The sequence below is a fragment of the Gouania willdenowi genome, chromosome 10 (assembly GCF_900634775.1).
Source record: "Gouania willdenowi chromosome 10, fGouWil2.1, whole genome shotgun sequence".
NCBI lineage: Eukaryota > Metazoa > Chordata > Actinopteri > Blenniiformes > Gobiesocidae > Gouania > Gouania willdenowi.
In genome coordinates this window covers 3,646,233-3,660,607 of record NC_041053.1, presented here as the reverse complement: position 1 = coordinate 3,660,607, position 14,375 = coordinate 3,646,233, and the positions used below count along the sequence as shown (strand labels likewise).

Here is a 14,375-nt window from a genome sequence, read left to right as displayed (position 1 = left end):
GTCCTACTAATGACCAGGTGAACCAATACACCCAACATGTAAACTACAGCTATTGTCCTCTCTCTATGGCTATGTTGTAATTGTCATTCCAATCACTATCTAAACAAATCAGACCCGGGACGGGGGCAGGGCAAATGACCTTTAAACCCAAATAATAAAGCTCTTGATAACACATTCTACAACATTCACATGCCCGCAACAGTGGAGTTTACAACCACTATTAAGGCTCAAAATTAGTTCATAGTATGTAGAAAGCTTGTCACCTGAAGACGCGGTTGTTTATTTAAATAAACTCACTTTAAGTACAGGTGAACGATTGTGGCACCCATGCAGTATTCCTGAAAACAAGTGGTCATTCGATGTGTGCTCCTGGCATGATGTTCAATGACCAGATATTTATACATATCTGATCGAAAAACCCAGTTTATAAACAAAAGAAAACCTGAAAGCATTAAGTCTCGAGATGCTGCTTATAACTACTTGTTATGAACAGGCAGCACAAATCAATAACTATATGAGGATAAAATATCCCCATATAGTATACATCCTGGTATTTCTCACCTACTCAATCTTTTCATACTATCTAATGTGAACGCACCACATACTCATTTAGACGTCACACTTAGTATGAGTAGTATGTAAGTACAACTTGGTTAAAACACCTTTTCTACTCCATTACCTGAGGGAAAAAAAGCTTCCACAACACTCATACACACAGATTGTTCTGTGTAAGCTCTGACATGGTTAAACCTGTTTTTTGGTCATTTTAGGTGCTTTGGTGGCCAATGAACCCCAACTTCTATGCTCACCAAACCATTTACTGCTTTTATATTAATGAATGAAAATAGCACAAATGGGTTGAATAGAATAATAATATAATATACAGTAATATGGAGAGAAATGGGTAACACTCGAAAGGTTACAGACCCTTTGCGCGGACTGCTACAAGCAACTAGATTCCTTTATTTTTCCTTTTGTTTGCCTGTTGGAGTTTGCTCAATTGCATCCTTGGGTTTTTAGAATATTCTCAATTCCCCCAAGACTAAACAATGAATATCTTAAACGGCTGGTATGTCCTAGGGCCATGCGGACATGTCATTGTACGGCAGCAGATAATAGACAGTGACTTACTATCCTTGAGGACGTGGATGTCCTCATAATGTGGGAAGCAGTAAATGACCTACTTTTTTTTGGCTTGATGGAACTTTGAGCTCAAGACAGGCATAAAAATAACTCTAGAGTATGTACCAGTGGTGCAGAGGCCACTTATGACCACAAGGACTGTGAGGAGGTGGACATAGAAGGCCAAAGACTCCCTGTGGGGCTGCCTGGAGTCCGCAGGCTGGGATGTGCTCAGCACGTCACATGGAGACGACTGTACTTTAACTATCACAACTTTCAACTTTGTGTGTGTGTGTGTGTGCTTCTCGCGTCCGCTCAGTTCACTGTACAAAGGAGGAACCAAAAACAATGGACTGAGCCCTGACTAACGCTCCTCATTTGTGTTAGTTTGTTTCAGTTTGATTCCAAGGTCATGTGAGAATCGATCGTCGTCCAAGTTTCGTGTTCCCTTCTCCGGAAACCCTCACTTTCCACCCACTATGGCCTTGTTGCCTTGGTCTTGCCTAATTAAATCACATATTCTATGCCTCTCCATAATCCTAAGAAACTCAGCTAAAACTGTAGCCAACCCACATTCAGAACAAAAGACCACAGCACACACACCAGGCCATTATGTTCAAAGAGGGAAAAGTCAACAACTCGGCAAACTCTGCATTTCTCCACTGCTTTGAGTCACAAAATAAACACAGCTCTATAACAATAGCTTACGTGAAGCTACATGCTGAGCTGAATCAATTGATTTAATTCAATTCAGCTGTAGTTGATGTCCATAAAGTAGTTCAATTTTTTCTGCTTTTACAGCCTTCAATAATGATAATTGGCTTTATATTTGGGGGCGAGCTACAGATTTCTGTATTTAAAACATGATTTATTGTCACAGTATCAAATATTTCTGAAATGTCACCATTTGTAACCACTAAAAGTCCTACTCCATTATGAAAAAATAAATAAATAAATAAATAAATAAATAAATAAATAAAATATAAAATACAAAAAATAGCCATGTAGGTCATGTAGTAGCTTAGAAAAACATTATTTGGTTTGGATATGTGATTTCTGGTGAAAAGTGGCTGGGGCTAAGGATGTTAAATCTGGTTGGACGCCTGGTGGGGAAGCTTATAGAGGGGGTACTGTCATGCTGCCAGCTCTGGTACTGTAACATTAATTTGTAAAGCACCTTTCACAGACAAAAAAGCCAAAAAGTGCTTCACAACACAGCTTAAAATCAAAAATCCACCAAATACACAGTTTAGAATGAAAAAAGTACACACATTATAAAAGGCCAAGACAACATAAAATCATAACAGCACAAAAATAGTTGGTTGGCTTTTGAAGGTGTCAACAGAGACAATCGAACGCAGAGAGAGCGGGAGATCGTTCCAAAGCATGTGAGCAACAGCCTGGAAAGATCTGTCTCCTCTGGTCCGGAAACAAGTGCGAGGAACCATCAACAGATACTGATCTACAGACCTCAGAGCCCGAGCAGGAGTGTAAGGCTGTGTCTCACGCTCACCTTCTCCTTTTGTTTAGCTAATCCCGTTAAGAACGTATGGTTTTACATTGACCAAGAGCCAAGTTGGAGCCACATCGTTGCGTCACAGTAAAACGGACCCAAGAACTCTCCCACCATAAAACCCAGTCTTTGACATCATATGAATGCTACTGATGATCCAGAGCCAAACAACGCTACTGCTACAGTCTAGTCTTCTGCATCATAGTCACATAAGAAGACAGGTTTACCAAAGACGCTGTGATTCTTAACAATGAACGTGTTAAGTGTTAGCCTTTCCTAAGCTACTTGGCCTTGACTATGCTTGCATAAGTTGACGATTATATCCTTGTTTATTATTATAGTCAAAGGTAGGCGGAGATTCAAAGGTAGGCGGAGATTGTCTCTTGTCTGAATACAAACTGAGGAAATGAAATAGCATTTTTATATATAAGGATCGACTTTTTATGTCAGTATTGCATGAACTTTTTACCTTTCCAAAAAATTCAACAATACAAGTTCAATGGCATGGGAGCATAAAGCAGGTGTTCTCAACTAACTTCTAACTTCTAGTTAACTTATTATTTCACCGTCGAAGCCACTAGTCAGCTCGTCAACAGCTTTCTGCGTAACACCCATTTGGAACATAATACTGATCTGATCTCACATGAGTAAACTCAGCTCTGGTGTTAACAGTGGTGAATAACATATTCCTCACACATCAGACATAGATAAAAAAGATCTCCATACACAACAGTACTTATCTATCTTTAACTTTGGGGCCTTTTCTACAGCATCACATGAAGCAGCTCAGCTCTGCTCTGTAGCAGCTTGTGTGTGACGTCATCACAAATCTGCAAGTGGGGTGCGTTTGTTTACAGTGGCAGCGCAGCCCGGGAACAATCGATAGCAGAATCATAAAGTATTTTTGATAGCGATTCCAAAGAATCGTTTGACTAAGAACCGGTTCCCAAATGAAACCGGTTAATGATGCGCATCCCTACTTATCATAAACAGCTCCGCTTTTATGGTTTAATCATTGAGACCGAGACGACTCCGGGTGGAAGTGCTAGCAGCCATTTATTCACCAACATCTCCAAACGCCAAACAGTAAACCCTCCCCGCCACAAGGGTGCGCTCCTGGGTTGTGCATGTGCTAAGCCACTACCATAACAACATCCAACTAAAACATCTAAAAGACCGTTACTTTTTCAGATGTTTTTAGACACTTTAACACCAAATAATCACACCTATGTGTTTTTCTGTTTCACTGTTTTTATTTAGTCACGTGAACATCAGAGTGTGAGATTCCCACAGTCAGTGAAGGCCTGACGGTAACACCTCAGGACAGGAAACACTCATCACCTCGATGGACCTTATTCTTCTCACAGAAACCTACACACACACACAGAAACACACAGAGGGTGTAGTGAACACTGACAGGAGTGTGTAAAGGGGCGTGGCCTGCTCTAACCTGCTGTCCCATTGTAGGTGAAATGATACTCCGTGTTGAACTTCAGACATTTGGCCGTTTCCATGTTTTGCTGCTCAGACGCTTTCAGTTCCTCTGAGTCTGTGTGTTTCCCCTCCCGTCCTGCACACACATACACACACACACACACACACACACACACAGGGAGTGTGTCAGTCATGGTTGGTGTGTTGTGGTGGGTTTCTTGTGTGTTTGTGTCCTACTGAAGAACTGAAGCATTCTACAATGGACGTTGTCCCAGGTCATGTGATAGATCAGCGTCATACAGTCGTCACATGACGAGTAAATGTCGTATTTCCCCTGGTCCTCATAGGGAATGCAGCTGGTGTCGTTAGCCTCCACACCTGGAACACGCCAACAACAGATTATTAACACAGGAAAAACACGTCAACAACAGGTCATAGGTCATGTGACCCTCACCAGTGTTCATCAGCACCAGCGTGTGATTGGACGTCTTGTCCTCAGGTGTAGTCATGTTGGTGTAAAACACCAAGCACTTCTCCGCCCTGCAACACATCACACACATCAGCACCACCACAGGCCACGCCTCCATTCAGTCATGTGACACGTACTCCACATTTCTCTCCACGCACGCCACCGTCACGTTGTCCTCCATCATCTCCATCAACAACACTGTGCTCTGAGATTTCCTCAGCACAGCCAAACCATTCTCAAAGTCAGAAAAGGCCCTCACCATCACCCAACGCACACCCAGCACCTGCAACACACACACACACACACACACACACACACACACACACACACACACACACACACACACACACACACACACACACACACACAATTACTACACATTGTCAGCATAGAACTTTTAATGCTGGTGTTTCAATGATCTAGACATCAGTCAATATCTTTCTTTCATCACCTCACACAGATGACAAGATTTATTAACATAATCAATAACCTGATACATGTAGTAATCAATAACCTAGTACTAGGGGGGCGCTGTTGAGCATGGATAGGGAGTAGACGCGTCCTGACCAGCTCCTGTATATTTTGTGAATAATCTTTAGCAAACTACATTCTAACCTACAATTCTGCCCGCGTTTTCATGATTCAAGTATACGGGATGACGGGAAAGGGTAGTTCTCGGCATGAACGAGCAGAGAAGAGCCGGCCAGCATGGACCACCGATAAGGCTAGTGCTAATCAACCCCAAAACGGCGATGACGAAGGCCATGAAGAACCCTCTCTTTCCTCCGTTGCTAAGCTTATAGAGTCATTTAGGAATGAGACCCAGTCTTCCATGTGTACTCTGCAATCCACTACCACAAAGCAGATAGCAGCCTTTGCCAGTATTAAACAGAAGCTTCGTGCCGCCGATGTCCGCTATGGTCTCTTATTCCCTGCACAGCTGCAGGTCACGTTCAACAACGAGAGGCACATATTTAACACACCGGAGTCAGCGGAAAGGTTCTACAAGGGAACGATTGCATCAGCACATCCATCAGGGTCCGGATCCTCCTCTAACAGATAACTTTTTGTGGACAGCCTTGTTCATACATGTTTTTTTTTTTTCCTTCCTTCCTAATTGAGCTGGCGCGGTGTTTGCCTCCTATCTCCGTGCTGGAAAACAAACATCCTTATATCTTGCGGTGAGTTATCTTCTGAATATGGCTGGATTGCTTAACTTTTCTGTTCCAATAACCTAGTACTACCTGGTCATGTGATAATGAACCTTTATTCTTATCAAAAATCATCTTCTATGACAGTGTGTGTGGTGTGTGTGTGTGTGTGTGTGTGTGTGTGTGTGTACCTTGTCCAGGTGTCCCTCTTTGACTTGTCCTGTCAGTCCACATGTTTCCTCTGCAGCCTCACATCTGGACAGCAGCAGCAGCAGAACAGCAGCTCTCAGGATCAGCTCCATGTCTGCGTCTGTGTGTGTGTGTGTCTGTGTGTCTTCTTATAACACACACGCGTGCAGCATTGGCATTTGGACCCTGAACACCATCGACCTGGTAAATATTTTGTTCACTGTTTAAACCCCAACACAACATTGACTACTGTAGTGTGTGTGTGTGTGTGTGTGTGTGTGTGTGTGTGTGTGTGTGTGTGTGTGAGAGTTCAACCTGAAACTTAGTCAACAGGTTCCAAATCCCTCAAATGTGTGTATCTGTTATTTTGGAGTAATTTGGTGAAGCTAAACGTTCAAAATGTTAATGTTAAGATTACGACTATTGAGCGCGCTACTTCCGGTTCTGGGTTCATGACGTCACTGTGTCGTAGTTTGTTTGGGTTAAAAAAAAAAAGGTCAATATTAAAAAAGTTTTTGTACTGATAAAAGTTATTTAAGTTCATATTTCATGGTTATTTAAAATAATTCCCGTGATCCCAAACTTCCTTTAAGTCACGGGTCACGTCACCAACCAAAGAAGGTTTACAGCAACACCTGGACATTCTGCACAAATCCTCCCAAACCTGGGCTTTAAAAGTCAACCAATCCAAAACTTTTGTAGCTTGTTTAGTTATTCTGTAATCAGCTGTTCAATAGAGCAAGTTTCACACAAATCACCAGTTTCAGAGCAAAAAGCTCAGAAATCAGACTTTTTCTAAAAAAAAATCTGTCAGTGACTTTGAAGCATTTGTTTTTTTTTTTGCTTTATTGAAAAACTATAACATCTGAACATTGGTTTCCTTTTAAAAACAACACTGAGACAAAGCTTTTGATGGTAAAATGATTATTATTTTACTATCTGGCTCATAGTAGAATGTTTTATTTACTGTATTTTGTATCTGCCATGACTGACGGTGTAGAAAGATAGAGATTTACATTATTTTACTTGTTGATGCTTTGATTCCTTGAAAGATTTTTTTTTAACGTTATATCGGTCTCCAAGGCAGAATTACAGTTAGCTGCCAAAGCTAATGCTGCTGAAGCTAATGCTGCTGAAGCTAATGCTGCTATTGCTACTGAAGCTAATGCTGCTGAAGCTAATGCTGCTAAAGCTAATGCTGCTGAATCTAATGCTGCTAATGCTGCTGAAGCTAATGCTGCCAAAGCTAATGCTGCTAAAGCTAATGCTGCTGAAGATGATGCTGCTGAAGCTAATGCTGCTGAAGCTGATGCTACTAATGCTACTGAAGCTAATGCTGCTGAAGCTAATGCTGCTCTCTGGTTGGATATCGTTTCCCTGTAGGATGGTTGTTTGGAGAAGACGAGAGTCGAAGACTGACAGACGGTGCCTCAGGTGTCGGGTTGTTCTGCAGGACCAAATCAGGGGTGTCCTCAGGTTCAGTTTTAGACTGTGACAGAGCTGCCAAGCGTCACCCTTTGAGTGTGACCCATTGCTCACGCTTATATTTCCCCATTCAATACTCTATTTTTTTCCATGATATTGAACTTTGGTCCTTGCGGCTTGCCCTAGTTCAAGTAACTCTGATTGACTGACCGAGATAACCTAACTTTTGTGTTTGTCGGGCCAGCCATTCCAGCAGTATTGTTTCACTTTTAATATGTCATCATTATCTTGGTGTTCTATGATTTGTTGTAATCTTTTATCAGTTGCAGGAAGATTAACGATGACCTGATGTGCGTACAAGTCCATTTTTTCTCCTAATGTTTTGTCTTTTCATTGTCTTTTCTGGTGCTCAGGACAACACGTCTGCTGTTGCTATGCATTTGCCAGGCACGTGTGAGATGGAATACGAGTATCTCATTAATCTCATTCTCAGTCTCTGTACATGTGGTGGTAGCTCGTCAAGGTTCTTTGAGCCTAAAAGTGGCACTAAAGGTTTGTGATCAGTCTTGACATGGAACTTAATACCTATGAGAAGATCTGACAGCCGCTCATATGCCCAGGTTATGGGCGGGGCCTCTTTCTCTATCTGATCATACCTTTGTTCTGTTGGGCTGAGGGCTCTTGATGCAAATGCAATTGGTTTGACTGAGCCGTCTTCTTGCTTTTGGAGCAGCACTGCCCCAAGCTCAAAGGAAGGTGCGTCTGCTGATACTGTTGTCTCTGCTTTTGGGTTGGAGAGTGTCAAGTTTGGTGTGCTGCTCAGTTCTGATTTGATCATATCAAACGCTCCTTGTTGTGCTCTCCCCCCCAACACCACATGTTTTAGTACTCAGCAGGTCCCTCAGTGGCTGCGCTTTTTCTGTGAGGTGAGGGAGGTATTTTACCAAATTATTAACCATCCCCAGGAACCGCCTCACACCACTGACGTCTGTAGGTGCTTCAATGTTGCTGACTGCTTTCACTCCGGTGCTATCGATGATTTGTCCCAGGAACTTAACAGAGGTTTTAGAGAACTCACATTTTTCAGCGTCACACCAGCCTTTTTGAGCCGGTTCAGAACTTTCTCCAGTCATGTGTCGTGTCAGGCCTGCGTGTCAGCATACACCAGTATGTCGTCCATCTGGCAGACCACACCCTCCAGGCCCTCCAAGAGCTGGGACATTCTTTTCTGGAAATGTTCTGGAGCAGAGGAGATAACGAAACAGAGTTTGTTAAAACAAAACCTCCCATATGGTAAGAGTGCTGAATCCCTGGACAAAGGGATTTGCCAGAATCCTAAGTTTACATCAAGTTTTGAGAAGATCTCTCGCATCCTGAAGCTGTCCCAGAGTGTGCTTGACTGATGGTAGCATATGACGTTCTCGTTTAAGAGTCATTCTGTTTGGTTAGGTCGACACATATACGTACCTCCTCTTCTGATCGCTTTGGGATAGAGACCATCCCAGCACACCAGTCAGTGGGCTGCTCCACTCTTAATGACCCCTAGCTCCTTCATGCGAGCTAGTTCTTTTTTGACTTTTGGGAACGGGGTAGTGGGACGTGTCGGGGAGTTGTCAGAGCAAATGGTTTGGCATCTTCTTTAAACTCAAATTTATATTCTCCCTCCATTTTCCCTAAGTCACTGAACAGTTTTGGGAAACGCTGCTTCACTGCCTCTACTGATGTGAGTGACACTGCCTCCACTCTAGCCACTGACCTGAGAGCTAGACTTGCCGGGCGACTGAGTAATCCCTGTATTAGATCTGCTACCACATACAGGTTAGCTGTGAACTTCCCTTTAACCGCCAGAGGTGACACGTCTGCCCCATACAATTTTAGTTTAGTCGGCTGTAGCAGTGGTCACTGCGCTAGAGAATTCTACACCTGTTCATGGAGGACAGTGACGTCTGCCCCGTGTCAGTTTTGAGCACACGGTCTAGTTTGTTTATTTTAACAGTAGTAATCCATACATCATCTGACTTATCTGTAGCCACTGAGCCTAAAAATGCATCTTCACTCTCACTGTCATCATCATTAGCCGCAGCCTGGACTTCTCTCACTGCTCCTAGTGACCTACACACCTGTGCATAGTGACCTTTTTTTGCTTTAATTGTAAAATTTCTCTCTAGCTGGGCAAATGTGTTTGCTGTGATAAGGTGTTTTATTACATCTGTTGCATTGTTGAGTGCCACGATCTGTGTTTTTTTCTTGTGCTTGTTTCATTATCTTCCATGGCTTATTGAATGGTTTAGTGAACGTCTTTGTTTGAGCTTTTACACTGTTCACGTTACATGGGTTTTCTTGTTTGAAATGATTTTTCAGAAGATCCTGTTGTTTCTTCACAAGTTCACTTTGACAAATTTTTATGACTGCTTTGTGTACAGTAAGTTCAGCATCAATCTTGTCACTTATCTCAACCACGAGTTTGTCTCTGATCATTTCACTGTGCAGGGCTCCATAGACACAGTGCTCTGCCAGGGCACACAATGATTCCTATTTCTTGTTGTCTTTGGTGAAACTTTGCACGTTCAAAAATACCATTTCTTCTAACAACAAAATGTGCCTCCAACCTCTCAACCATCGTGTTGTACTCACTCGTTCCTCCTCCATCAGATTCAATGAAGTGAGCACGTCCTCTGCTTCTTCCCCCATTGTGTAAATCAGCGTGTTTGCCTGGTTTTCTTCTGGCTGTATCTTGAGCTCAGAAGCTATCCTGAATCTTTCAAACCATTTGATCCGTTATGGCCACTCTTCTGGCTTTTTGAAGTCAAACTTTGGTGGCGGTGAGATCGAGAATGCTGTCAGTGTTGCTGCTGCTGCCATTTTGTGCCCCGGTCAATGCTAATTGGCCTGCTACCTTGTTAGCTCCGGTCAGCTCTGCTCTTTCTGTGCTTGTTTCTTCCGGCTTAACACGCAAGTTCACTCCAGTCAGTAAGAGCGATCCCACTTCTGACACTATGTCTTGTTAGATGTACGTTTAACTGATCAACTTACGGAGTTACTAAATGATGAGTTCACTCAGAATGTAGGCTTATTCACCGCCTTAATTTTGCCCCGATAAATTGAGGAAGTGTAGTATAGCTCTCCGCCATAGGTGGAGTTTGAGATTCTTGCCAGGGGGTGCAGCAAAAAAATAAAATCAAATAATCAATATATAGAACTGCTCCAGTTTTGCTTCACAAATAGGGAATGAAAACAAATGTATCAGTCTAACTGTTTTTAATATCATTAATTTTCATTTCTGTAACAAAAGTTTTTAAAGCTGTATTATGGACCTGCCAAATTATGTCCAAAATGCAACTTAAAATGTTCAGCCCCCACTGTAATTTAAAGAATGAGAGAGTAAAGTAGCTCAAATTAAGCAGTGTTATTATTACTTATTATGTTCTACGTGATGGATCATACAGCTCGTGATGTCAGTTGTAAATCACTAAGTTAAACAACAGGTATGAGAGAATAAAAGGATCCATATGGATTAAAAGCATTTAAAAGTACAACAATGTAGATTATGGCATTTAAAGTCTCTAACAACGTAACTCCACTTTCGCTGATTGTCTATGGGCTGGTGGATATTGATTTTGTTGCGGGGTAGGCGGACAAGTAGATTATCACAATACCACTCAATCCAACGCTTTATATCCAGACAAGCGCACACTGAGCATGAGGTTTATTCATTCTCATTTTTAATTGATTTTATTTTGAATTTTACATCACCATTTTTATCATTTCCTAGTCACTGTGTTTTTTACACTTAAAATATTTTAATATCTATCTATAGAGCAGCAAAGGCCTGCGTGCGTGCGTGTGTGTTTGTGGATTGAATATCTCCCCAACGGTGGTGCATCCGTTATTTTGGAGAAGAAGGATGTTGCTAAATGTTTTAATTTTAAGATTAGGGCTCCCTCTCGGTAGTGAGCGCGGTACCGGTTCCGGGTCCATGATGTCACTGTGTCGCAGTTAGTTAATATTTCATGGTTATTTAATAATTTATGGTTATTTAAAATTATTCCCGTGAACCCAAACTTCCTTTAAATCGCAGGTCACGGACTTCACTTCCCCCGGGGCAGCGGCTGTGCTGGCGGCCATTAGCTGACCATATCACAAACATTCTGCTTCTTCACACAGAGGAATGTAACTTTTTTGTGAGTGGATGTGTCCACAACACGGCTCCACTATGATTATTGTTTGTTCTGTGCAAGGGTGAGTGTTTCTTCTTATATTATTCTATGTGCTAAGAAATATGCTATCAGCTACAATGTAAACACACAAACACACATCCACACATGGCTGTTGCGCGTGTGTGTGATTTTAAGGGCTATTGAACCGCTGTACTAGCTGCATTCCAATAATTTAGCAATTTTCCAAGAAAAACCCACATAAAAGCCACTCTGTGACATAGGCCGCACCCTAATGGCTGATGAGGGTGCCCTTCCGATGACTTGGCGAATCATATTGGCCAGGTAGGCGAGCTGCTGTACTCCTGTTAATGGAGGGTTCTGTGTTTTTCCACATATTCTGATCAGTTTCAATCAATGAATTTCCATCTTCGCCTGACGTCTCCTCCTCACTGTCCCGCATCTGCTTATCAGTTCATTTACAGCTTTTTATGGTCACTCTTTACTGGTACCGGACCTCCCTCCGCACCATCACCTCAGCAGTGATCACTTCGATCGGACTCTCAGTCAGAATACGGACACGATCGCTTCTGAACAAAAATAATGTGGTTATTTGGCAACTACATGTTATTTATTGTTTATTTCTGGAATGTTTAAGCGTGCTCTCTCTCTCTTTTTCTCTCTCCGTGTGTGTGTGTGTGTGTGTGTGTGTGTGTGTACGTACGTGCGTGTGTGTGTGTGCGTCTGTGTACGTGCGTGTGTGTGTGTGTGTGTGTGTGTACGTGCGTGTGTGTGTGTCAGGTACATTGTCAGCTGTCAGACTCAGTCTTATGTGTGATCGCTACTGACAAACCTAACGCAGTGATTTGACAACTTTATGCCATTTATTAATTCCTACTATTAAAAGTCTTATTGTACTTTTTATTCGCTCTTCTGAACGTAAATCGATACAGGCTAGCACCGCTGCACAAACTTTAATTTATTACTGGTAGTTGATTTGTATTTAATATTATATTTAATTTAATATTAGTTATATTTATATATAACTAGTACAGTGCCCGCCGGAAGTATGTATTCATATAGTGGGAGCTTAAGTAGAGTTGTCAACTACGGGCATAATAATATACTCTGTAGCATTTTTAAGGGGTATATTTGCAGGTGCAAAGTAAAATAACGTGTGCAATTTCCCTGGTTTAATTCTGAGACATGCGCATGATGAATGTGTTGTTTTCTTTACTCATTTTTTGTTATTTTTTTTTCGTTTGGTGTATTTTTCTGTAATGTATGTTTTTTTTGAGTCATTATGTGTATTTTTGTATCTTTCTGTTGTGTTTTTGTGCATTTTTTTTCTATAATTATTGTTATTGTTGCCATTGAAATGTGATTCTGGAGTCATTTTGTGTATTTTTTTTTTTTTTTTGGTGTAGTTTTATGCATTTCTGTTGTCATTTTAGTGTATTTTTTGCATAAATATTTAGTTTTGTGTATATTGAGTCATTTTCATATTTTTGTTGTTTGGTGTATTTTTCTGTAATATATGTTTTTTGGAGTCATTTTGTGTGTTTTTGGAGCCTTTTTGTATATTTTTGTGCATTTCTGTTGTCATTTTGTGTACTTCCTGTATAAACATTGTTGTATTTTTTGTATATTTATTGTTTTTTGTTGCATTTGTAGTGATTCTGAAGTCATTTTGTATCTTTTTGTTTTGTGTAGTTTTTTTGCATTTTTGTCATCTTTTGTCCATTTTGTTGTATAAATATTTAGTTTTAAGTCATTTCCATATTTTTGTTATTGTGTTTGTTGTGTGTGTGTGTGTGTGTGTGTGTCGGGGGGTGAATCCATTCTAAATTAATGCGCACCAGTCCATCCACGTGTACCTGCCTAACTTTCAATAAACTTGTAACACGTAAACACTTAGATCTGACTCAGAGCGTAACACTACAGTCACTACCACCCTATGGACGGGTGTCGTGACACAGATTGTAACCAGACTAAATGGTGGTCCGTTATACACTCAACACTCACATACCTGTACGCATGTCAGGTAGACGGTGATCAATAGTGAAGCCCACCTGATCAACGTGTGTGTGTGAGACTCTCTAACTGGGACTCTAATCTCCTCTGTTGGTTCTCTCACACACACACGCCGTGAAGAAATATGCAGCTTTCAACACAGCAGCCATTGCCATCATAAATAGATAGATAAATAGTGAAATTGATTGAGATGGTGCGCTAGTGCCCCCTCACACTCTGAGGTCAAAAGCTGAATAGATTTCACTTGCCGTGGCGTCCAGAAGAGAAATAAAATTGAAATAAACATTTGGACATCACCACAGCAATTGTTGTAGAAAGCAAATGTGAGTCCAGTCCAGCATATCTGTTGTGTGTTTTTTACGGGGAGAGATTTGACTTCTTTTTTAGATTTTCAGAAGTGTTTTTTCAGATCCACGAATATATTCACAATTTACATGTGTGTGTGTGTGTTTTTGTCATGAATTATCATGTGTAAATCTTCAATTGAGCTTGTGGACTGAGCAAAGTGCGTTTGTGGATCGGCCACTTGTGAATCTATTTTTGAGCTTTGCTCAAATCCACACACACAGATCCACGCGTCTAAAGACCCACCATCCACTAGGGGGCAGTAATGAGGCGTTTACCGACACAAAAACAGATGCTACAAGAAAGTCTAATAACGTTATTGGTAATCACTGCAGTGTCACCACAATCACTGCAGCCTTCCATTGTCTCCTGCTGATCATAGTTCAAGACCCTGTTTGTCAAAAAATCATTTTTAATTAATGTGTATGGATTTTATTAGTAATAAAATTTTATATTTTCACTCTAATGTATTGTAATAACTATATAACCATCAAAGGAGTTGTGGTGATCACACTACAACAATTGATTTGTCAAATAAT

At 41.3% G+C, this 14,375-nt stretch overlaps 1 protein-coding gene across 1 annotated transcript; it reads right to left on the bottom strand.

Annotated features, from left to right (window-relative positions):
- Positions 1-3,868: 3,868 nt before the first annotated feature.
- Positions 3,869-6,074, bottom strand: LOC114471588 (saxitoxin and tetrodotoxin-binding protein 1-like). Its single transcript, XM_028460435.1, has 6 exons — positions 5,881-6,074; positions 4,676-4,821; positions 4,524-4,609; positions 4,307-4,447; positions 4,086-4,205; positions 3,869-4,006 (listed from the first exon to the last, which is right to left on the bottom strand). The coding sequence occupies exons 1-6, from the start codon at positions 5,989-5,991 to the stop codon at positions 3,954-3,956; spliced, it is 657 nt and encodes a 218-aa protein (XP_028316236.1). The 5' UTR covers positions 5,992-6,074; the 3' UTR covers positions 3,869-3,953.
- Between the last annotated feature and the right edge of the window lie 8,301 nt (positions 6,075-14,375).

Excerpts from the sequence above, each read along its gene's own strand:
- LOC114471588 (XM_028460435.1), bottom strand. The coding sequence starts at position 5,991 with ATGGAGCTGATCCTGAGAGCTGCTGTTCTGCTGCTGCTGCTGTCCAGA. Across the intron at positions 4,610-4,675 it reads TGCGTGGAGAGAAATGTGGA|GGCGGAGAAGTGCTTGGTGT; the intron begins GTACGTGTCACA and ends GATGTGTTGCAG. Across the intron at positions 4,448-4,523 it reads GCTGGTGCTGATGAACACTG|GTGTGGAGGCTAACGACACC; the intron begins GTGAGGGTCACA and ends GGCGTGTTCCAG.